Raw genomic sequence first — 22691 nt, 5'->3', positions numbered from 1 at the left:
CAATAATAATAGTTTTGAGGCAACTGCTCTTGATCCCACGGAACTACAGCAGAAATCTATGAGCTAACAATGGCTAGTAGAATTAGGTACTAGTTCGGAGCAGAGTCAATTAATCCTGGGGAAACCTACCTGTAATTTTTTTTTATTATTATTATTATTATTATAATAAAAAGGCAGCTCCATTAGTCTTGCAACAAGACTTTAAAATTCCAACTAATTCTTTAACATTGAAGTCCATCCTAGAATACACATATCATGATAACGTCTCTGCTTCCTCTGTTCTTAGCTCCACTTTTTGATATATAAAAGGATTACCTTTCAGTCTTTAACCATGTTAGCCTGCTTGTCAATGCACTGCTTTACGACATACCTTGATGACAACTGCATGAGGCAATTCACTGGCTACGTAACTCCTCACCTGTTGTTCTGGTATAATTGTCAAGAGTACATTAGTATCTGTGCCACGTGTATAATTTCACAACAGGTGATAAACAAGATTTTACAATGAAACGTTAAATAGAATATTTAAAAGCACAGGGTAAAACTTTAATGTGTGTGTGACTTAGGAGCCTAAAACCTTTTGACTCAATGTTTTTCAATGACACTTTTATCCTCAGTCATGAAATAGGAATCTGAAAATATTGTTTTTTTCACACGAGGACTGAAGTTCATAATTTATACGGCCAGTGGAAAAAATTAAGTTTTGTAAGCATTTATTCAAAACAAAAATTTTCCATTAAAAATATTTCTTTCAAAACTTCCAGTTTTACTTTGAAAAACCTCAAACTGAATATTTTTTTGGTTTTTCCATTGAAAAACAGAAAAATTCCATTGAACATTTTGAAGAAAAGACTATTTTGTTTCTTTCAAAAATGTTCACAGAGAATATTGGCCCTCCCTGTTCTCACTTTTCCTCCCACAAAAATCCCATAATAGAGTTACTTTTAAATTAACATACAAACTGGGTTTGGTTTTGTTTGTTTGTTTCAAAAAGAAACTTCAAATTTACAAAACAGCTGCCAATTAGCCAAACCTTAACTTTGTAAATTTATTTCGGAAACAAATTAACATGAACAAATGAGAATCTTTCAGTGTTACAATAGAATATATGTGTCTAGCAATTGCCAAATAATTTGATTTTTAAATACAAAATAACCACATGAACACTTAATATACAGGTTTCATCTGAATACATATTTATTAGATAAATATTAGGTTGTCACATCATCTAACTACATACAGTTTTGCAAGACTAAAAATCACAATTATTTTTTCTGACCAGTTTAAAGTATGAAATGATTGCATTGTACTGTACATACAATGTACAAACAAAGACAATGGCCATTTTTGCATGTTACTTCAGATTGTACTTTTTTTTAAATTCTCCTCTGATCATGATATCAAAAATTGTACAAAGTATGAATTTGGTTACAATTTTTTTAAATCCCCTTATTTTCTTCATTATTTCTGTAGCACCCTAAAAATACACAGGTGATAGACTAGTACACTTAAGCTAATTATTACATGTAGGTAAAACAAAAACAAAACAAAACAAAAAATTCTTTCCACAAAGGGTCAGAGTATATTACAGAAGTGAAAGTGAAACAAATGCTGAGACTTCACAAACGCTAACGAACAGGATTCATTTTCCACATAAGATGGAGCTTCAAGCTTTTTTTTTTCCTGCAAAATAAAAACAATGCACATTCCAAGGAAAATGAATGCGTTTCTGTTAACATGTCTCTATTCATCATTTACATATGTACAGATGTCCCTTGAGTCTCCACTGCAGACATCGGTGTGTATCGATCGGTCAGTCCTATAATGTCTTGGCAGCAGAACTGTAGATTGTTGTGGGTTCTTTCCCAGATGAGCTTCCATAAGGAAACAATTTTTAAAAACCAAAAAACAGATTAAAACACTACTGGGAATTTGATATAATAATTAAGCTTTAAAGGAAAATAACTGTGATAATCCTGTTTGGTAGGTCTTTCCCTACATTTTAACATTATGGCAGTGAACAGATTAAGAATTATCCATGTTTTCATTTAGAAGTTTTTTCATACTGAATCTATTGTACAGTACCTGACGTCAGCTGACGAACAGTTTTGAAACTGTCTCAAATTTCTGACAGTTTGACGATGGCTAAAAATCCTAGTGTCACTTTTGCTTAGGAACCAAGTGTTTCTGTAGGCTTAAAATGTTCATTTAATTCTCTGTTATTAATGTACAACGTAGAAAACCACCCCACCCACGTTGCTGTTCTCTGTGGGTTTTTCTGTTTATGTTTCCCAACAGGTACCTCTACACGATACAGTTAGACGACTACCAATTAGCAATAGATTGATTCTTAACATATCTGGTTTGAAAAGCATAGGCTCATTTTAATAGACGAATCATTTCAGGTGACTAATTTAGCCAGCTGCTCGAGCAGCAATGGGGTAGAGCAATTAAATAATCATTAACAGAATCAATTACAGAATCCGAGCAACCAATTCCAACTCAGAGTGAGAAGTGTTCTTTATTCCAAGATCTATGACTAAAAACCCCCAAATACCTAAAGGCAATACAAAGTCAGTTTATCATTATCCGCCCATGCAAATGACTTCAACACCTACATAAATGATGCAGCAAAAATACAGGGGGAAAACTACTACAGTAAAACCGGCTACAAAACACATTGGTAACTGAAGGATGGTCTTTCCTACTAATTGCGTGAGAGTGGCACTACACCACAACCACGTCACCATGTATTATACCAAGATATCTTTAACATTCTGCAGAGATCCTCTACAGGTGGTCAAGTCTAGAGAAGAAAAAGACAGTTCTAAGCAGAATAAAACATACTGTACTGTTTCCCTGCCCCACCCACCAACACCTTCAAGTGTTAGCTCCAGTCTCAAAGGCTGGAGGACCAGAAAATGATATACATATTGTATCTTATATACTTGCTGCTTGCCTTAGTGTAAGTTTACTTGTTTTCAGGGCTGGCTCTTTGGGTTCTGCTGATTTAGGCAAAATGTCTGCCACTAACCAGCCCATAATCACCCACACAGTCAATGAAGATTATTTTTTGCCCCAGGAAATTATTATTCAGTTTGCATGACAGAGCTGGAACCTGATTGCCCAGGTACTGCCTGATGTATCAAGTCATTTGAGAAATGGATATGAAAATTGGGCTAATTTATTAAAGAAAAAAATGCTCCCTCATTCTGTTAAAGAACCCTACTTTTTTTTTAAAGGACCCCCTCTTTTTTCCCCCCCAGACAAGGTATTTAAAAACACCAGCAAAAGGATAACCAGATGATGAAAATGTTGAATATAATCAAAGACGATCCTAAAATATTCACAAAGATATTTACAATAGCAATTCTTAAAATAATTGATTTTGCATAATGAACAGCGCCTTTTAAAAAAACCATAAAACAGGAAAAATATAAGCGTGGGAACACCTCTACATAAAATGTTTGACAAATTCAGTACGCCTACAGCAAAATAAAAGAACTAAACCGCCATTTCCTTTAATATCTACAGCAAGGTGCTGCGGACTAGCATATATATATATCACGATGCATGTACAGCAGTAGTGGGAAATGTTAACAAAAAATACGCAAAGAATTTACAAATATTGACTTTGGTGAGGAAAGCAAATCCAGAACTGTAAGCATATGTCATGCCATTTACAGCGTTGCAAACTAAAAGAGAAATGGGGGCAGGGGGGAGAGGGAGGGTCAGAGATTACATATTCAAACGGACAAAAAAAAAATCCTAACAAAATTCCATCTGGCAGTTAAGTTTAAAACATATTGTTCAGAACAGCTAAGGGACTATTTGATGGGATGTGGGATGGGGTGGTGGTGGTCAAATTTGCTTTTGTAATAAAGAAAGCAATAACTGTACAGTGGGCAAAAGCTGAAATGTCGCACCACGAGGGCAAAGTTGGCACACATGCACTTTTTACACGGCTACTGTACATAATTTATGAGAGCGCGAGAGCGCACGCACAAAAATGGGCACCGAAGCAATAGGAAGCTCATGCAGGAGAAGCAACCACACGAGAAGCACAGATCACAAGGGCAAGACAGTGATTGTGGCAGCAGGGTCTGTTGAGGGCAGTAGTAACCTACCAACAATTACTTATTCTCCCCAGGCCCATCCTTCTTGAAAAATAAAACATCCTGGGCTGCTAAAGAGTTAAAAAAACAAGGCGGAAAAAGGCTTAATTACTTGTAACAGTCTTGTAAACAAAACACAAAGCAAAATAAAAGAGAAGCTCTAAGGTGTCTGTCCAATTTCAATGCTCCTTTCAAGCTCTTAAAAAAAAAAAATTGCCAAGAGTGATGTCACTCTCCCCATCCGGCAGTGAGCTCTTCCCCGCCTTCATCCAGCTTGTCCTGCTATGTATTGTGCAGTACAGAGGATCTAATGACACAGAGATGGAACACACTGAAGGCTCTGGGAGACAGAAAACTTTTTACACTCCCTCCCCGCTCTTTTTCTGCTTTGAATGGATATATGGGATAAAAATAATCATGTCAACAATTGGATAACAACACAGTCACAAATGGTAGTGATTGGAAACCAAAACCCCCACAAAAAACCCCAAAACAAATTTAAAGGTTTTTTTTCCGAGTCTGTATGTCTAAGCAGAGGGATCCCTTGCAAACAGGTGTCGCAGATTCCTACGCTTTATAAACACAAACACACATTGTCTGCAGCCTGGAGATTCTCAGGGCTCCTCTACTGAAGACAAACATTAGTTATGCAGATGTCTCCCTTTGATTCATTTCTTCCAGACTTTTGATTTTTATTGTATTATTTGTGCTTTTTGGTGATTAAGATGTTTGTTTGTTTTCCTTTAAGTGTGTGGCCAATACAATTTGTCCAACACAAATCTGCAGTTGAGGGGAGAAAGAGGGAAAGTGGGGGAAGGGTTTCAAAAAAATGGAAGAACACTCGTTGGAAGGACATTCTGAGACCGGTCAATTAGGACAGTTCCATTCTTTTGCCTTTTGTTTCCTTGCCAAGATTGGTTCTTGCCAGTATACTTCACACTATGTGTATCACAGAACTCTCTCTCTATAGATTAACAATGAATGGGGTTTCCATTAGCTGCACTATTGTCTATGCTTCCTTGTGAGATCATTGCATTTCTTTCTTTTTTCCCCCTCCCATTGCTTTCACAGTCAGTGAAGCTGACAAAACCAGTTCTGAGATGAGGAAAGCAGGGAGTGCACCATTCAATCAAGTCTGAGTTTGTTGGTTTTTCTGTGGGAGTGTGAAGATTCTTCTTTGTGCAGCTACCCACGTGTGGACAAGTGAGGGAGTGGGGAAAATACATAGGGTTTCAGTTGTTCTCAAAGAGAGAGAGAAGGTCGTCATTGCTATTGCTTGGCAGGTCGGGAGGATCTAGGTATGAAAGCAGCTCATCTGGATTTGTGAGTTCTGGAAGCAGCTACAAAATATAAAGTTAAAAGGAAAATTAAAGGTAATGGAAACAGATTGGCAGAACAAGGGATTAAAAACTGCACATACCTGGAAACTGACTGTAATGTATCTACATCAAAACAAATCCAAAGCATAAACAAAACAAATTAAGATGGTGTAATATCAAGATTTTTTGGCCACTTCATAGAGTATAAGGCTAGAAGGAACCACTGCGATCATCTAGTCTGAACTCTTGACTGGGCAAGTCTGTATAACCCACTTTTGGCATGAGAATTGCAGTCATCCCAGTATTGTGGCAATTACAGTCTCAAGGCCAACATCCTTAACATGAATCACTGTTGTGTAGGGCAAAGTGAGCTTATTCCATGGGTTACAATTAATTCCCTGGCTGGTGATATTTGCAAAGGTTTTTCTTGCCCATGTATACGACTTTCTTATAGGGAGCACTCATAAAAGTTATGCACAAATACATACTCTAAATATGCACTAAGTTTGATTAATAATTACCTTTCATCTTTAAGTAGGTAAAGTAGGATTATGCATATCTGCATGGAAAGATGAATCGGCAGCAGTATCTTATGGGTGACCCAAGCTGGGTTAATGACTCAGAGGCACTATACCCCTGTCTGACAGCAGAGTGCACTCACTATTCACTACAGCTCTTGAAGAGTAACAGCAGAAATATTTTGAGATATATTTCCACTGACATAATGCTTCAAACAGGGAAAATTATTTCTTCTTCAAAATTCCATTCAGATCCCTTTTTGGTCTGACATATACCCAGGAATCCTAACTATTCCGTTTCACAATCAGGGACATTTTACAGTTTATTCTGCTCCTAACAATTTCTTGGTAAAAAGCAAAAATGACAAATTAAAGTGTGGCAGTGAAAAGGAGTATGTAATAAGCCCTTTTTATATCCAAAATTCTTTTAGTGCCAAGATAAAAAATATGGATTACTTTAACAAATGGAATAGCAGCTCAGATGCACACTTGTAGTTGCTATGTGTTTATCCAATGCTGTAAAACTAAAAGCTAGACTTTAATATATTACACTTTATATATTAATATTACACTAATATATTTTTAGTATTCTTATACAAATATAGTTTCATTCCCTAACTTTAAACAGGTAAATTGATCTTGCAATATTTTAAAAATGAAATGTAAATGTAATCTCTAAGTTTTATGAGAAACACAAAGATTGTACTTTTTTTATTTGCTGTTTAAAAGTATGACTGCGATGATTAAAAAAGTTACATCTCCCAGAGGAAATAATTGTTGTTGTTCTTAAAATATCTACCTTCTGTTCAGGAACATGCATTAAATGTAAAAAAAAGCATGGTCACCAAGGGCCCTGTTCAGAACTGCAGCCCCACCGTGCAAACTGCTGTTCAGAGTACAAGGCAGCCCCCACTCTCAAGACCTTACAATTAATTAATGCTAAAGAATTAACAGAATGTTGTTGAGGCTCACTGTTTGCATTGCTTGGAAGGGTGGATTTAAACAATCTCTCTCTCCCCTATCCCGCAAGCCATACTTTTCCAAGTTTGGGGGTGCATTTAAAAAAAAAAAGCAGTTGTAAAAGATCAGGGAGTCATTGGCTGAAGCCAAGCAGTTATACGTGTGTGGCCCACAGTGAATTATTGTGTAAACATAATCTTTGTTTGGTTATTTGTGCCAGTTATTTGGTATCTTTGCACACTGTCTGAACTTGTAAAAAGAAGACTTCTGAAAACTAGAGTGTCTTGAATTGCTGTATAAACACAAGAACAGATCTACATCTATATCTGGATAATGTAGATCTTTGTACAGAAGAGAAATTCTCATATCATGGGAAACATCATACTGAGCCACACTAAAGCAGATTATTCTGCCCAACAATGAGTACACCATGCTAGATTACTAGCCATTGCATATTTTGAAATTATCTTTTAGTTCACTGATAACAAACACTGCATGGCATTTTTATCCAATCGTTACTTCATAACATGTTCACTGAAGACTAAAGGAATCAACTAATGAATTTCTACCTATGTTTCAAAGAACTCCCACTGCACATTCTGCAGTATTTGTCTCATTACCTAGGTAAAGCAATTTCAGGGCCTCCTCAAGAATCCAACGTGATTCTATCGGTGATAACCATCTCTATCCAGATTTTTATACTCTGATTATCCCCAAAGAATGAGTGCCTAGTGCCTCAACCAAAAGAGCTTTCTCTATGTTACCTAAACATTTGTATGAGAAGGAGCCTCGCTGTTTATGCGACCCATTCACACTATTTGAATGTGGTCTTTAATGGCTTTGTTCAATAGCTGTCCCTCAAAGTGCATCCCCCAATGGCTTCAGTGTGAGCTTGCTAAGAATGGCAGCAGAATCTGGCTCACAGTAAGGCCATGTCTATACTAGCACTTATATGGACAAAACTTTTGTCGCTCAGGGTGTGAAAAAACACCCCCAGAGCAACATACATTTTGCCAGCATAAGTGCTCGTGTGCACAGTGCTATGTTGGCAGGAGACGCTCTCCCACTGACCTAGCTACCGCCGCTCGTTGAGCTGGTTTCACTATGTCAATGGCAGAGCTCCCTCCCGTCAGCATAATGGGCTACAGGAGCGCTCTCACCATAGCACACATGTATCAGTACAGCTGTGCTGCTGGAAGCTTGTAAGTGTAGACATGGCCTTAGAAACTGACCCGCCTAGAACCTTCAGCGTTACTAAAGGAGGAACGACCAGAATGACATGGGTCATCCTGTCTCCCCTACTTCCACCCTTCCTCCTTTAGTATGGCTATTTAAAGACACGGTGCTGTTCTGTGACATTTAAAAGCATGAGCAATAAATACATGTGCAAGAATGCAGCACAACAGTAAGCACTTCTTTGGAAGTTATAATCACACCAGTTATGGAGTTCACACTAGAGACTGCAAATATGAGGACTGGAGCAAGGTATTCAAAACCAAACCAAACAACCAAACCCTAGCATTAAGAAATGTATGTTTGAAGAAGTGCTTGGCTGACCAAAAGGATTCCTGGAGACAGATAAACTAACTCCTTAACCTTGTTTGAAAGAGAGGATTACGATTTGCTTTGAAACGGATACAGCAGTAACTCAGGATTCAGTCATGAGCTGCCTTAAGCAACCAAACAGGGGAGTAAAGGGACAAAAGGCATTCTCTTAGCTTGCTCCCCTGCAGTGGCTACCCTCAGGGCTGGTCAGTGCATGGTGAGGGAGAACAGCCATTGCAGGGCTGTTATTGCACAGGTGGGTGTGGGTGGAGAAAAGCTTTCACCCAGACACCAGTTAGCATGGAAAGGGATGATAAGTGATGCCAGGCTGGCGCAGATTACTATGTCCTAGGAGCAAGGGGGGAAGCAGGCTCTGAACTATGACTTTCTCAGTACAATTCAGTCCATGCACCTGGGGCAGGGCAACTGTGCCCTGCCCCTTACTCAGGGCCTGTGGAAACTTCAGGATCTAGCCCTTAATATGCAGGCTCACCAGTCCAAAGAAGAAAAACAAATCAGATGCTTAAATGATCTATTGTCTTGAGAAAAGCTTGGCCCCATGGAAACACCCTCACTAGAACAAAGATATGGCTTGTGTGTCATGCAGCTGCTTACAACAGAAAGGTTTTCTCAGCAAGCCAAGAGCGCCTGCCATCTCAGCTTCAGTGATTACGTTCATGTAACAATGCATGAAACGATGATGTGCTGTGCAAGCTGTTTCCCCTTCCCTCTCCCTACCCTCCCCCGCCATCTCTCAGAAATGTAAAGCACATTCCAAGGCAGGCAGATGATAGTATGACACAAACTTACATCCAGTGAGGGCTCCGGCATGTCAGATGCTCCCTGTCCACCAGCCTGACCTTCTAAGGCTGAGGAGGGGTTAAAAGTCAGGTCACTGTGTGGATGGTTGCTAGAAGCGGCCTGTGGCGGCTGCCGGGACTGCTGGGTAGGAGGACCACTGTGATGTAATGGCTGCCCTGACTGGCTGCTGGGGTGAGGTACGTGCAAACCTTGCTGCATGGAACTATGGGATTGATCAGTGCTGCCAGGATGAGGGATCTGCGAAGGAGGAAAAAAGCAGGAAAAGAAAGTGAGGCCACAAGGTACAGTGCTCAAGGTGTTTGAAGAAAATGAAATTCCTCAACTGAATGTTAAAACAAACAAAAAAAAAAGCCATCAGAAAAGAGAATCCCATATCCCAATATCAGAGGAAATGTTTGTCTCTTTAAGGTTTTCCGCAAAGGGGGGAGGGCACTGGATTTGTGCTATTTATTTGCTTCTTCATGATAAGCAAACGAAGCCTTAAAGGTGAGAAAAGAGCAGGGTAGGAAGGTTCTGTTTATTTCTTTGCATTAATAACCCAGGTATGGATGACCATGTTTTTCCTGGAAGGGTCTATGGATGTCTGGAGAAATAGTAGGATGGTGACATCAAAGAAGGTAGTCAAGGGAAACCTGCTTAACTGAGAAGACAAGTGATCGTTATTCAGACTATTTTGGTTAAGTTGGCAATATTAACAACACTCTACTCCATTCTGGTTATTACTTAATTAAAAACACCTGACAGAAAACCTTTCTTTGTCAGGGATCTCTGTCCTTCAGTTAAAGGCTGAGAAAGTTCCCAGTCCACCTCTGAGTCATCCAAGAAGTCCTCTTTCAAAATCCGAGAAGGTGAGGACTTGTCAGTCCCGACATTTCGATGTGCAAAAAAATTCTAACCCCCCAAATTAAACAAATCTTCAAAATTCTGTTATTGGGATTTTGGGGAATGGTCTTCTGTTCTTCTATTCACATCATAAAGAAGCAATCAAAGGGCACAAGCCCTACTTTCCCCCCTTCCTTTCCATGCTACCTTTAATGTTGGAGTGTTCCTGTGAATTTGACCTTGGTGCCATAAGAAAAAAAGTGCATGAATGTTCATGGAACCAATGTGTTCACGTCAATTGGGTAGATGGATAAGCAAATGTGAACATTTTTTGAGGAATGCTACATATTGCCATAAAGTAGAGCTGAAATAAAAGAGCAAATGCAAACAACAGCATGAAAACAATCCAACACAAACCAACAAAAGCCAGCAAAACTCTGTCAGAATTGACCCTTTCACTTCAAAGGGAATTGTCAGGTTATTTAGCTGGAACATTTTAATTTTGGAAAGTAAAAGGGAGGTTTATTATAAAAGCCTATGTAAATTGAAATATTTTACAACAGTCAAAAACCAGTCATTTTTATTCAAATATTTATCTACAATTCTGTATTTTAATTTCCAGTGGGCCTGACTGTCATTTACACAGAGGTTCCTTTACAATATTCTGGCTATGTAAATGGTGCTGAAAGTGGGTGTAACTGTAATTTAGGTCTCTTTATACTGCCAGAATAGTGCAAAGAAGCCTCAGGCCTTGTCAACACAAAATTGCACTCCTTTACTTATACTGGTACAGTTAAAGTGGTGTAACCCACTCTAGTGTGGGTTTTTGTTATGCCAGTATAATTATTCCCATACAGGAAGAGGAATAAGCTGTATACTAGTATAAAGCACCTTTATGCTAGTATAATTGTGTCCACAGTAAGGGTTCTACTGGTATAACTAGATCGGTTAAAAAAAAAGAAAAAAGAAAAAAGAAAAAAAATTCATACCCCTCACTGATGTAGTGATACCAGTACAGGCCCTACTGTAAATGAGGGTCAAAGCTAGTAACGTTATGAAATGCAAGAAAAATTGGACAGTCACTGTCTATCTAACAAAGTGAATAAATGTACACCAGATGTCTGGGAAAATGAGCTAGATTTTTTAAAAAAATATTTATTTTTAATAATTCAAAGTAGTGTTGATAAAATGGGAACTTTTTAAAAAAAATATGATTATCTTGGACTCCTGTTTAATTTATGCCATTTAAACCCAACAGGCACAACAGTATGAGCATGCTGGAATAACTGCAAGAAATTTATAAAACCAATTATTTAAACCAAGAGCCATTCTTATGTTCTCAGATAGACACACTTCAAAGCAGAGAAATATTTTAGGCAATATGTGAACACCACTGTTGACAAATGATATTTCTGACTAGTCAGATAAATATTTTGGTGACTGAACTATTTGCTGGATGGACAATGATTGTTCAGAACATCATCAAAGGACAGGGAATCCAAAAAAGCTGCATTACAGACCAATGTCTAACTCTACATTTAAGTGTTGATTATAAGGTGAACTTGTGTCTCAGACAGACATTTTGGGCTTTAAATTCACCTTATTTAATGTATTATTTACTCAAGACCATAAAACCCCATAAAATCTACCAGTGAAAAAAAGCCCATGAGGATGCAAAAGCAGGATGCAGCATTTCTAAACATCACTCAAACATCTTTAATTTCTTCATGTCCCTATCTTTTTCTCTTAAAAACACTAAACCACATTATAAAAAAGCAGGCTGCACAGTCTAACAAAACTGCTTTCGTTTTACAGCGTGGCATGCACACCAAAGACTTCTAAGACCACAAACTTTTCTGGGGTTTTGTACTCCTATAACTTCAGATGGAGATGTACACAATCTATACAATAGCAGTTTATACCACAAATAGGGATGCAAGCCCCTTCTCCAATTTAATGTCACAAAACAGCACTGACCACATTTATAAGACTGACACTAAGTTCTAGGAATCTTGATGTGAAGTACACCTGCACAGCTATTTTGAAAATGCCAGCCAAAACCTAATATTCCTTTGACCTCAACAGAAAATTGACGGTGGGAAAAGGACTAAGATGTAAATTCAGCAGCCCATCTTTGGATCTCACCACAGAGAGTCACAGTGCTACTGAACGTACGTTATTAATCTGAGTACCATGTTCATATGGAATTCTTCTCCTCCTCTGCTTTTCAGAGCAATAGGCTTGAAATTAGTCTGAAATAACCTTCTCCTTAACACTTATTTGCAACCGCTGAAATGTTATGAAAACATATAAATATGAAGGAATTGCGCTTACTATGTTGCAGTCTTATCTTACATTTGTAAAGAGCCTTTCCCACCACAGAGTACCAAAACTCTTTATAATCTAGGATCTTATTTCTCCCCTTGTAGCCTCAGGCTGGATTGGGGATTGATTTTCTCTTCTTGCTACGTAGGTGGAACACCCCTGTTGACAAATGATATTTCTGATGATCGAATTCACTGTTACAAGAACCTATGTCTCACCACACTGTATCTCCATTTCCTGGAGTGATCTACATGATCTGTGAAGAAGGATCAAGTTTCACTAGCTTCCCCTCTATGCAGGCTACTCTATACAGTCCATTAAGGGATTACTTGCAACTTCCTCTGAAGTATCCAGCATTCATTGGTCAATGTTAGTTAGATACAGGACACTGGCCTAGATGGCCATTGGTATGGCAATTTTATATTTCTATATTCAGCGAGAAGCAGAATAATAAACAAGCTATCTGTATAGAGCTAAAGGTAAACAGCATACACAAACTACTCAATGACCATTTTTTATGTTAATACATCTCTTATCATGCAGTGTGTTACTTAGTTATTTTAATGTATTTATGTCCAGTTCAGGTATGCACTTTATGAGTCTGTGCAATGAAATGCAGGGACTGAAACGCTGTGGGTTTAAAGTAATCTTTCCTGAATGCTTGCTATAGTCAAGTCAAGATTTATCATTTTAAGGGAGGGAAGAGAAAGAAAGACAAAGGGATAAAAATGGATACTTTATAATACTCAAATAGCTAAATTAGAATCCTAACATACCGTATATACTCATTCATTAGCCCATTCGTTTATAAGCCGACCCCCCAAGATGGTTAGGTAAAAACTGTATGACCCTTTCATAAGCCGACCCTATATTTCAGGGGTTGGCAAACTTTGGCTCCTGGCCCATTACGGTAAGCCGCTAGCGGGCCTGGACATTTTGTTTACCTGGAGCGTTCACAGGCATGGAGCCCCTCAGATCCCAGTGGGCGCGGTTCGCCGTTCCCAGCCAACGGGAGCTGCGAACCATGGCCAAAGGGAGCTGAAGGGTTCCATGCCTGCAGACGCTCCAGGGAAACAAAATGACAATGTATTAGATATTCAATTCAATGATTCCATAGAGTTTAAAATCATCAAATTTTGGTGTAGACTTGTTTATAAGCCGACCCCTGCTCTTTGACGCATCACTTTTTTACCAAAAATATTCAGCTTTTGAACGAGTATATACGGTAACCTCTTCTACAGGAAATAGCTGAAGATTGAGGGAAAGATTCTCTAATCCAATCTCATTTCCTTGTGCTATTCAAGCAGCACAAGGGAAATGGAATCTGGCCATAACTTGTCAGCTGAGAATCCCCCCCATGTGCAGGAAGGAACTATCAGCTGATATAGACCTGATGGAGCCTACTTTAGTGCCATCTCCCCTCCACTAGCATAGGGTGCATGTCACGGTGAGGAGGAAGCGAACCAAAGCTCTGTTCCATCCGTTACCAACTAGTATGAGTAACTAGCTCACAAACTGACCACAGTATCAAGGAGCTGTAAATAGCTCCATAATTGCCCCTTCAGTCTCCTGCACCAAGTGAAGGCCAGAGACTGGAGAGAATTTTGCCCTTCATATTTTCTCTTAGCTTACCGCTGGCCACACAACTCCTCAAGCTCTGCATTCTAATATCAAACCACTTGCCTTTTGAATCTTCCGCCACTTGTCATGTGAAATGTCACTGGGTCAACTAGAGGAGCAGTGACATTGCTTAACTCTGATGAACTGGCTGGCTTAGGACTCTTGTTTGAAGTGTTTCATAGCTGGAGGCAAAGCAGAAGTCCTTGCAGCCTTTATACAAAGGGATAGTTGCTTTGCATGGAAAGTTCTTGCTGGTAGCAAATCCTCTCTATAGTACATTTTAGGGCTATTTCAGTTGACTCTGATACAGATAGTCTGGATGGTTCAACAAGCTGATTTCCCAAGGCTTGTACATATGCCTTGCACTATTGCTTATTTAACCTACAATTCATGAAGTTGCTATGGTTTCTGGACTTTTCCTCTGCTGCCAGCCTTCTGTTGGGGCACTTGGACCTGTTGTAACTTCCCTTTTCTCTGCTCCCTTTCTTACTGTCTTCCTAATTCCCCACCATCTTCTTTCAGAAAAACCTGCTGCCATCTAGAAGAGACCTGACCTAAGCTGCTGCCACCACATGTCCATGTTACACACTGTAAATGTGCTTCACAACACTCACTAAAAACGCAGCACATCTGACATGTCAAGTTTTGCGTTCTTCCGTTGCATGTAACACATTGCCAGATGATATACAGCCCCTACACTGTTACTTACACAAATACAGAGGGGGATATGTGTATATACATTAAATTTTACTGCTCTGCTTAAAACAGATGATTAGCCAAGCCTAAAAGCTAAGTGTTGCTGGTAGGTTTTGTACTGCTACTGTTGCTGAAGTGCTGTATTTTCTGGATATAAAGTTCGGTACATGAAATAATCACAATCCAGTGTTCTGAAATGAACAAACTCTGTTCCTAACCTGCCAGTCTTGTGTCTCCATCTGAGATATGAGCATCCTCTGTTTTTTTCTCTCCTCAACAACTGATGTCCTTTCAGAGCATAGTTGGCATCTATCCTTGAAATCCACAGGTCTACCTCTCCTCATCCAAGGTACTCTCCTACGTCCTGCCAGACCAGTTTACAGGCTGTTTACCCTCTTCCCCCCTCAGTTAACCTTGGGAAGGATACAGTGTTATAATGCTGTGATGCAAAATTCTGTTCCAAAGGACAAAGGCAGACAAGATAGCACCAGTGCCATGCTTTAACAGGCTCTCTGCTGAGGATGAGTATTTACAGACCCTGCTGCCTCGGGAATGAAACACTAGGAATGAAATCTATATTTTCCATGTGCCAGTGCAAACCACTACGACTAACATACTGGACCAGGCTGTCTCTTTCAGCTAGATAAGCTTAACTGACAGCTCAAAAAGCTCAGAACTGCTGCTTCACAGGCCCCAAACCAGACACTAAAAGTGGCACTTCTGACTCTATTACCAGGACATATCTTTTTTAAGAATTGACAAGGGGGAATCCACTAAGAGCTAAGAACAGCTCACAGTCCGATACAGACTCCTCTCGCGCTGCAAGACCCGCAACCTGCATAAGGAAAAATCGGAAAGATCTGGTGTAAGGTTACTTACTGATTCTTGCATGGGGTGACTGAGGGGTTTGTCAAGAGCTGCCATGCTGCTGGGCATGTCTGGAGGGTGAGACAGCTGTGGCCCATGCATGAAGTCATTCATAGAAGTTCCACCAGGATTCCCATGAGGGAAATCAAAATTGCCATGACCTTGGTAATTGTTGCCTAAAAAAAGCCAAAAAAGAGTTACCATGAAAGAGACTCTTAGCTTTCTCACACTGCTCCCTCAACAGTGCAATGCAGTGATTTGGACTCTTACTGTGGAATTTTGTTCTGTGTACTAGAGCAAAGTAGAGGAAGAGAAACAAATACCAAACCAGTCTCTTATATGTCGTCTTCCACAGAAAGGTAACCATTCACCGATTGATAGCACATAGTTCCTATTCTATGAATAAGGGGAAACTGGAGCAGTTCAGATACATTCATGTAGTAACTTGGCAAATGCTGGTATTTTAAATGGCAACCACTTCAACTTAGCACATTCATTTAAGAAAGGAGAAAAACAATACACAATAGTGAAGACATAAAATCCTGGAGGACATTCCACTTCTGGGGACATGGGTTCAAATTTGACTGATGTCCAAGTCCAAAAGTATGTGGTGGTCTTTGTTCCTAAAGATTATTGTCTAACTAGGATTACACGCTTGTTGCAGTTCATCTGGCGTCTTATTGGCAGAACTGCATAAGGAAGTTACTGTGCTCACAGTTGGCATCTATTTTACTGCCCCCTCTTTGGAATAAACATATAGCTTCCTTTAAGATTAATACAGAAGAGGCCTCAATGCTTTGGCTCAAGCCTGTGCTATCATATTCCTTGTTTTCACAAAACTTAATAAAATTCACTCAGTCATTTGGAAAACTGAACATTAATGATCTACCTTTTTAGGCATTCATTCTTTTAATTTGCAGTGTTACAATCTGACTGTGGCCAACATTTTAAAACACAAAGTGCACATTCTGAATGGAAGATTAATGTATTTCCAAAACTAAAGTGAGGTTGGTTTGAGTCTGAGTTCCTTGAAGCACAGAAGTTCCAGGGGTTTTCAAAATAAATGTTTCGGTTTTAGCCCTCACTCACCTAGTTTTAAATGAAGTTAGAACTGGTGCGGGATGGGGAATTGCCATATCTAGAGAATAAAATCCTCTATTTGTCTGCAAAAAGAACAGGAGTACTTGTGGCACCTTAAAGACTAACAAATTTATTAGAGCATCAGCTTTTGTGGGCTATAGCCCACTTCATTGGATGCATAGAATGGAACGTATAGTAAGAAGATATATATATATATATATACACACACACACACACACATACAGAGAAGGTGGAAGTTGCCATACAAATTGTAAGAGTCTAATTAGTTAAGATGCGCTATTATCAGCCAGAGAAAAAAACTTTTGTCGTGATAATCAAGATGGCCCCCTTAGACAGTTGACAAGAAGGTGTGAGGATATTATCACTACAAAAGTTTTTTTCTCCGGCTGATAATAGCTCATCTTAATTAATTAGCCTCTTACAGTTTGTATGGCAACTTCCACCTTCTCTCTGTGTCTATATATATATATATCTTCTTACTATATGTTCCATTCTATGCATCCGATGAAGTGGGCTGTAGCCCACGAAAGCTTATGCTCTAATAAATTTGTTAGTCTCTAAGGTGTCACAAGTACTCCTGTTCTTTTTGCGGATACAGACTAACACGGCTGCTACTCTGATTTTTGTCTGCAGATAAAGTACTGTATGGTCAGGACCAGTGTGTTTTGCTCCATTCTATTCCAGCCACTGTGCTCCAACTCTCTTCTGAACTGATCCTCTATAGGTGTACAGATAAGTTCACCCTCCATATCCTTTTCTATCCTGGGTGTCTCTGTTAAGATTTCCAACTGGGCTGCCAACTCTGGTGGTTTACTTGATATGAACAGTCGAAACTGAACTAAAGCTACCAAGCTATCATATAAGCCACTGAATGGGATCATATTGAGCTCTGAAATAATACAACGGCTTTGGAGCTTGTTTGCAGTTTGTCAGCTGAAGTAGAGCAGCTTTAAATGTTCAAGTCAAGCAGGTAGTTTGACAAACTGAAGTCTCTGCATCATTTGCTTTTCAGCACAGCTCATTTTAAGCAGAAGTTTAATCTCAGAGGAATAGAAGTCATTAGCCATGTAAGAGTACTTCTCAAAGAAGCTGGGACTTTGATCTATCATGTAAATGCTGTAGAGCCTTGCTAATTCTCACTTTGCTAATCTGCAAACCGGATAAGTCTCACAGTACACAGCTGGTCTCACCCCACTTCTCAGGAAAGATTTAGTAGCAGGGAGCTGGAGTGAGGTCTCATACTGCAGTGTGTTTACTGCTATACTGGAAAATATTGCAATAAATAACTACAACTAAGCTACGAACATCAAAGAAGTACTATTGCTACGACTTTGACTTCTACAGTGCCTTTCATCAGAGGACATTAAATGCTTTTAAGCACTCAGCCTCACTGCACGGCTATTGTAATGAGAGGAAAAGAGGTAATTTGCCCCAGGTGTCACAGTCAGTGGGAAGAGCAAGGAGCAAAACCCAAATTAAGTGACTCCTGGTCTCATGCTCTAACTACGCTTCCTCCCTGTTGACTGAGTGAAACACACTTTGTGATGGAGTACCCATTATATTGTAATAGTGTTTGTTCACCTACTTGATAATTCAAAAAGCTGGATAATCTGTTGTTGGTCTCACAATCATTGGAGCAAATTATATATATATTCTCTCCAAAATGCCTGAAAGAAGCACAACTCTTGTCTTGTAATGACATTTTCTGAAACTATTGAGAGTTGTACTGAGAGTCATATCATACCACTGCAAAGATAATTGTCTCTAGTTTACAACAATATTATGAGAATTTGAGCTACTACCTGCCCCTATAATCTAGTCATTCCCAATATACCAGGTCCTTGAACAGATACCTCCACTGCCTGCATTTAGTCCAGTGTTTCCCAACCTTGGGGCATGTGGTGGCGGAGAAATTTGCATGACTCTAAATCTGACTTCCTAATGCAAAAACACTCCTGTGCTTCTCAGCAAAGTGGTGTATGGTTCTTTAAAAGTTGCCCACCTTCTGTCCCTACACCCACAGTGGCCCTTAATGAAGCTGGCCAATGGAGAAGCTTACATGTACAGGACTGCAGGCTCAGACGGCAGCCCACTGGCCCAAGCTTCTCCATGGTTATCACCCTCAGCAGTATGTGGCCTTCTGTAGAGCGGGAACAGGGAAAGGAAGTCACCAAAGGGAGGGATGGAGGAAATGGACAGAAAGCAAGATGAAGGGAACTGTGTTGGGGCATGACACAAGCAGACATGGGAGCAGCCGCTGCCCATCCATTGTAGGGGGGGATAGAGGTGCTTTATCATAAAATGGGTGAGAATAATTGATTTACTTCATTAAAGATTTTTGCCTAAATACATTCTAAAGTGAAAGGGCTGCTTTAGTGTTTCTTATCAGTAGCTGTATATTTTCTTACTTGCTCAAACAATCTTCCATGCAAGGGCATTCATAGATTACACTGCTACGCACGTGGATCACAAAAACTGACTGAATCACTCAACCATTTTTGGGATATGTCTTCTATACTCTTGAAACAATAAAACCAACCTTGGTTACCATACTCAGTGGAGTTATTGCCCCCTGGTGGAGGTGGAAGGGATGGGTAAGGTGACGGGCCAGGACCCAAAGCTGCAATCATCTCCATCACATTTGGCATGATCATCTGGCTGGGACTCATGGTTTTAAATCTCTTGGAAGGAATGCCATCTGGATCATCTTTGATGTGAATATCTGACTTTATAGGGACTGGCCTCCAACTGCATGTTGGGTCGATTGTAACTTCTTCAAACTCAGAGCTGTAAGACAGAAACAACTTACAATATCACTGGCTCTTGCTTTGCTATCAGTTCTCTTGAACTTCCCATGAAAAGCTGCATTGTAACTTGTGAATTCCATTTGCCCCAAACACAATACAACCTCAAAGTGTTTCCTTTGCAAAGAGCGTGTAGGCAGCACTCTTAAAAGGTGATAGTTTCAGAGCCCTTGAAAAATGAACTCCTCCCTTTGTCCACAAGTGGGTACAGTAGGACTGCAGCATTGCAAACATCTCTGTACGGTCCTGCTTAAAGTGGCACCAACCCAAGTTAGATGGATCACTTCTAAGAGCGAGAAAATAGTTCATTCCCCATTCCATCTTTTGCCTCTCTGATGAGTCTGCCATCAAGAGTGCCAATGAGGAACCAGGTCCATTAACAACCAGACTGAGACCAAGTCACTTGTCCTAAGCTACCAAAGAACCATCAGATTTATAATGAATTTCATTTACTGCTAACCTGCCCTGGAACTGAACAGGTGACAAGCTTCATACTCAGTAACCCAAGCTATTCAGTCTCCCCCTTGCAACTTTCAGATCTAATACTTTTAAACAGCCCTAATCATTACATACAACTGGGGAAAGTCTTTTTAACCCAAGCAGAGAACTGAAGCAGCTGGTCAAAACCAAAACTGGAAATAAAAAGCGTTCACTTACTTTTGTATAGCATTCAGAATACCCCACATATACTGGTCGACCTCCAAGCCCTCCAGTAGAGCAGTTTTACTAGAAAGGAAGAACCCTAAATTGTAATAGCTGCATGTATGTATATAGAGCGGAAGGATGGTTTAGGGGGTAAATCACCAGACTGGGACCTGTTCAGTTCCTGGATGTGCCACACACTTTCTTCAGGATCTTGGGTTTTGTGACGAGCCCATCCCCAGGTTAAAATATTACAAGGAGCAGTGCATTACTGTTTCAAGCTCAGTGTAGATTTCCTCCCCCACTCTACAGTAGATTGATTCCCACCTCTAAAACATGACCTTGCCTATATTTCCCCAGTGGGGGTACTGAATGGGAGCACTTTAATATCTATTCATCTGAAGTTCAGTCATTTGTGAATTACAACATAGAAGAACAGAAATGCAATCTCAGAACAGACCAGAAGACCTTCTTCTCTGATATCTTGTCTCTGATTGTGGCTTACGTTTGATGATCCAGAGGAAGGCAATGAACCCACAATTCAATTGTCCAATGCCACCACTGCTTGGTAGAGAGTTTCTTCCTAAATTTACTTGGAGTTCATGCTGTGGTGCATAAGGAATGACAGCCTTAGGAACTATTATCCTAGCTGAAATAACCTGGTAGGTACCCATCTTATCAATATAAAGGTTAAAACCTCTTCTGAATCCTGCACAACTCCTTGCCTCATTAATATCCTGAATCAGTGATCCACAGGTTATGAATTGCAGGGGAAAGTATTTTCTTTCATTCATTTTAATTTTGTTGCCTTTTAAATATCATGGAGTGTCCCCATATTTGTATAACATGGAACAAGATAAACCAAACATTTTTAGTGGCCTTCTCCATTCTTTTCAACAATTTTAAACATATCTATCCTATCGCCTCTTATTGTTTGTTTTGGAAGATAACTTAGGACAAATTCTATGAAACTTGCATTTGACATAACATTTCACTTACTTGCATACAGGACACCTCCAAGTTCCTCGTTCACAGTTCAGTTGCAAGTAAGATTCCAGATCAAAGCACTGCAAGTCAGACACACACACACACACACACAAAGAGACCATATTAACTGAGCCAACTGAGCAAAAATAAAACTGCAGACAGTGGAGAAACAAGACTGCAAGCACTGAGACATAAATCTACAGAAGCAAGAAGGTGGCTTACGGGAAATATCCTTTCCCCTGCTGCATAAAGGCACATAAGACTTTCTAACATTTCTCCCCTTGGTAAAAAAATGAAGACAAAGAAGGGGGATCATTTTCTTGGATAGTGATTGATAAGAGGAATTGTTCAAAACAAGCAGATGCAATATGTTTATTAAACTCATTTTATTTATTTACATTTACAAAATGCTAAAGCCAAGTGCTGACCATATTTTCTATGGCTTAAAAATACTTCACAAATAATTCCTTGAGTGCAGCAGTACAATTCAAGAGGACCCACAACCAATAAAACTGGGTAACTTAAAAACTCAGTCCCCATCTGATCCCTCCAATACTTCCTCACCCCATTTTCAAATGCCTGGGAATAAAGGTGAGCCAAGCCACCAGAGACTGCACACAGAGCATTTTGGGCCAAATCTGGAAGGCCTTACTTTTTTAATTGATGTCCTTACTTAGTTTTTACTCTGTCAATGAAGTCAGTAGCAGCTTGCCTGTTTGCCTGAGTAAGGACTCAGGCGCTGTTCCTCCAAACACAAACATGAGTAGTTCCACTGAGTTCAATGGGATTACTGACATGTGTAAGTGTTTCAGGACTGGAGTCTCAGTAGCAACCTCAGGATCTGGCCAATGATGGTATTATTCACGATTACAAGTGAAATGTTATGTGACATTTCTTATTTCATTCATCTCACTCCATGTGATTTTGCAATAGGATAAGAGGAATTAAAGCTTTCATCATCAATTGAACAACTTAGCATTTATTTAAAAAACAGTCACGCCCTTTGGTTGAAATTAGACAAATTTAAAATATAATCTTGAACCATAAAATCTATATGAAAAACAGACAAATTCACAAAACCACTCAAAAGACATTGTGATGCACAGCACAGAGAAAAATGTCAGGACACTGAAATGCACTCACTTGTACATGCTTGCAATCATGGCCTCTCGCTGGGAGCTGGATTCGCCGGAATGTGATTGGACATTTCAGAGACACTTTAATAGCTGTCTGCTCCACTCCATCCTCACCATTTAGTGTTGCATTGCCAGAGGAGGCTGCCACGCTGCTGAAGTTCCTCTTGACTGTTTAGGAAGATGGTATATGTATGCGAAAGAAACCACACATGCACTATGGTTTCTAATGTAGCTGCTTGAAGTCTAGCTGTGCAAATAGTGCCTTCCCCTGCCCTGATAAACTGCATAGAATCCTATATACTTAAGTCAGGTATTGTGTGCACAAGTGAATATGAGCATAAGTCTGATAAAAATCAAATTTAGAGAAACCATCACATACTGAAAAGTTACAGGGCTGGGCGCTCAGCCCCAG

General features: G+C 39.6%; 1 protein-coding gene across 16 annotated transcripts in view; it reads right to left on the bottom strand.

The window, feature by feature from the left end:
• Window positions 1–1173: 1173 nt before the first annotated feature.
• The window catches only part of ZMIZ1 (zinc finger MIZ-type containing 1), a 474637-nt gene continuing 453119 nt past the window's right edge, over window positions 1174–22691 (bottom strand). For 12 of the 16 annotated variants that reach the window (XM_048856927.2, XM_048856919.2, XM_048856918.2 and 9 more), the window contains 8 exons: window positions 22287–22447; window positions 21156–21223; window positions 20172–20240; window positions 19250–19497; window positions 18770–18850; window positions 15622–15785; window positions 9268–9516; window positions 1174–5455 (listed from right to left, as the gene is read on the bottom strand). In XM_048856927.2, coding sequence (XP_048712884.1) covers window positions 5348–5455; window positions 9268–9516; window positions 15622–15785; window positions 18770–18850; window positions 19250–19497; window positions 20172–20240; window positions 21156–21223; window positions 22287–22447 — 1148 coding nt within the window. In that variant the 3' untranslated portion in view covers window positions 1174–5347. The remainder of the gene's footprint in view (window positions 5456–9267; window positions 9517–15621; window positions 15786–18769; window positions 18851–19249; window positions 19498–20171; window positions 20241–21155; window positions 21224–22286; window positions 22448–22691) is intronic. The other 4 variants (XM_048856929.2, XM_048856928.2, XM_048856936.2 and 1 more) reach the window with 2 other exon arrangements.

The sequence above is a fragment of the Caretta caretta genome, chromosome 7 (genome assembly GCF_965140235.1).
Source record: "Caretta caretta isolate rCarCar2 chromosome 7, rCarCar1.hap1, whole genome shotgun sequence".
Classification (NCBI taxonomy): domain Eukaryota; kingdom Metazoa; phylum Chordata; order Testudines; family Cheloniidae; genus Caretta; species Caretta caretta.
The sequence above is the reverse complement of the archived record's forward strand: the minus strand, read 5'-3'. Positions and strand labels throughout refer to the sequence as shown.